Source organism: Lolium rigidum, chromosome 6 (genome assembly GCF_022539505.1).
Source record: "Lolium rigidum isolate FL_2022 chromosome 6, APGP_CSIRO_Lrig_0.1, whole genome shotgun sequence".
NCBI classification, from domain to species: Eukaryota; Viridiplantae; Streptophyta; class Magnoliopsida; order Poales; family Poaceae; genus Lolium; species Lolium rigidum.
Genome location: NC_061513.1, coordinates 252,213,290 through 252,216,038, shown reverse-complemented (window position 1 = coordinate 252,216,038; position 2,749 = coordinate 252,213,290). Strand labels below are relative to the sequence as shown.

Genomic DNA, 2,749 nt, shown 5'->3' with positions numbered 1-2,749 from the left:
GAACTATACTAGTTTAGTCGTTGTCAATATGACAAAAGTAAACGGGCAAATAAACTATAGCAAGTACGTGCTACCCTGTTACCCCCTTCCATCGGTTTGTTTAATTATCACATTCAAAGGAACAGGAAACATACTCTCCCTAGAATAAAGAAAAGGAAGGAATGAGCAATAATGCTTGCATATCCAACATTCATCATACTCTTTGTATGTGGCAGAGAAGAACATAGCATGACACGAAGGAATTCATGTCGAACTGTTGCTGCCTAGTTCTCAAGACAGTGCAATCTACGAGTCACCGACTTGCAGGACACAATGGCTGCTGCTATTGCTGTTCCAAGTCTGCTTCCTGGCCGGATCCGGAGGCCCGCCCGCCGAGCAGTCCCGGCCGCTCTGTCACGGGCCCGGACGTCGACGATGAGAAAGCCTCCATCTCTTCGTCCAATATCTCGAGAGGCACGACGGCCGCCGACGCCGGGGCTCTCTCTTGCCGATCGGCACGGGCGGCCGGCTCGGCCTTCCCGCGGCAGACCGGGCACGACGCATTAGACAGGAGCCACACGTCGACGCACGCCTGGTGGAACAGGTGCTTGCAGGCCGGGAGCTGCCTCACCGTCTCCCCGTCGTCGACGACGCTGAGGCACACCGCGCACTCGGCCGGCGACGATGCCGAGCTGTCCCGCTGGTACGGGAAAGACGGGATGAGCGCGATGGTGGCGGCGTCGAGGCCAATCTTGGGCTGCGGGGCCTGGACCTGCCCTTGCAGGGGCTGTGCACTGTTGCGCCGCGACCAGGTGCGGCGAAGGTGGAGGAAGCGCAGGCTGAGGAAGACGAGGACGAGGAGGAAGCAGCAGGCGAAGGACGCTGCCAACGCGGCGAGCAGCGTCGGCGTCGGGGTGCCGCAGCACGGGCCCATTCCTCCTCCTTGCTGCCAGTTTCCTGCACTGCCATCGTTGGAGGACATGGTGGTGGCACGCTGAGGAAATATGGATCCTTAATGATACCGTGAGCTGCCTGCGGGCTATATATGTAGATCGAATGATCGATCTTGCTATGGGTAGTGTCTCCTGTTAGGTGCGCTGACGCTTTGGAGAGAGGGAGGGGTGGATTAACCAATTCCAAAAGTGCATCATCTATGACGTTTTTTTTGCAAACAAGGCTTTGAAGTCTCTGCCACACCCGGATTTTAAATGCATGAAACTCCTGCTTAAGATGTTCTTAACAGCTTCCGTTTAATATTGTACTGAGTAGGTATATTTGGGGTTTCGCTACCTATTTTTACTGATACTGAGATAAAACTGTAATCAGACATTGTTTTTTTCTTTTACACTCTAACAAATGCACACGGTTTAAGATATAGCACGTCACTGGTACAGAGATCTGTTGGAACACGGTAGGTTAAGCAATCCTCCCCCGTTTAACCCTGTCTATATGCTTACGGTTGAGAAGCACCTTTTTACTTGCAATGTACAGACCCTTGGCACCCTGCTATACTATTACACTCAATTTATTCCAGAAACTCAGTTGTTCCAGTTGAACCTATGTTTCGCTCTAACATGTTGCTCACCTTTCTCTAGTACGCCTTTTGCGTCTATAAAACCACCGATACCTCTCACTGCTATGATTTTTTTCCAAACGATCCTAAGATCGGATTTCATTATCATCAGATAACGAAACAGACGAGTATCACATGCCCATCAGGCACGTTCCAACACAAACACCACAACACAAAGGAAATAAAAGCTGCCTGGGGCAAGCCAACAACTCAACACATCTAACAGTTTTTTCTCCCAACACAGAGAGATACCACATCGAAAACGACACCAAACTAAGGTTAACGTAGCTATCACCAGCCAAAAGCAGAAACCGACAGCAGTTCTTCATCAAGATGTAACGCATCAGGGGATGTCAACACAATCATCCTCCTCCATATCATCCTCATCAACGTCAGCGTTCCTTGCTCCCCTGATCATCAGTGGCCTCTGCATCGGGGGAGGCCTGTTCTGAGCCCCAGCCTCGGCATTTTGAGTATTAGCCAGCTTCAGAAGTCCATCAGCTCCCAAGCGCAGGTCTTCAGCGTCCTTCTCACCGTGTAAACCTGCCCAGTATTTCATGAAGACAGTAGAGTAACTAATCAGTTCAACCGGATCCTTGATCAATTTATGATCAAAACAAGCTCTATTCCTCAGTTTCCATATTGCCCAGCAAATCGCAGCCAACCCCGCAATTTGCGTGTTTCTGCTTGCAGGGATAAAACGTGGAATCCACCAAAAGAACTGAGTAAAGGAACCAGGTCTGGTTCTTGCTCCAATCAGCTTCCCAACCGCACTCCAAACGAACTTTGCAGCTGGGCAGGAGAAGAAAATGTGGGAAATACTCTCAGGACAACTGCAGAATTGACAGGAAGCATTCCCATGCCAGTTCCTCTTTGACAGGTTGTCTTTTGTAGCAATAGCATTGTGCCATATCATCCACAGCCAGATTTTGATTTTCAAAGGAATTTTACTTTTCCATAAGTGCTTGAAGGTTCTGTCCATCCCATTACTACACAGGTGATTATATACTGATTTAACAGTAAATTTACCACTCTTTGTCCATTTCCAGTGAGGTTTATCCTGTCTGTCAGTTAACACTGTCTGTGACATGATCTGATGTAAGCCATGGATCTGCAGAGCAATATCAGGTGTCATCCATCTCCTGAATGTAAAATTCCAGTTCATATTGGCAGCATCAGCAACAGATACATCTTGCT

The 2,749-nt window shown here is 49.0% G+C and overlaps 1 protein-coding gene across 1 annotated transcript; it reads right to left on the bottom strand.

Moving 5' to 3' along the window:
- Nucleotides 1-322: 322 nt before the first annotated feature.
- On the bottom strand, nt 323-961 carry LOC124663951 (RING-H2 finger protein ATL39-like). Its single transcript, XM_047201578.1, has one exon. The coding sequence runs from the start codon at nt 959-961 to the stop codon at nt 323-325; it is 639 nt and encodes a 212-aa protein (XP_047057534.1).
- Between the last annotated feature and the right edge of the window lie 1,788 nt (nt 962-2,749).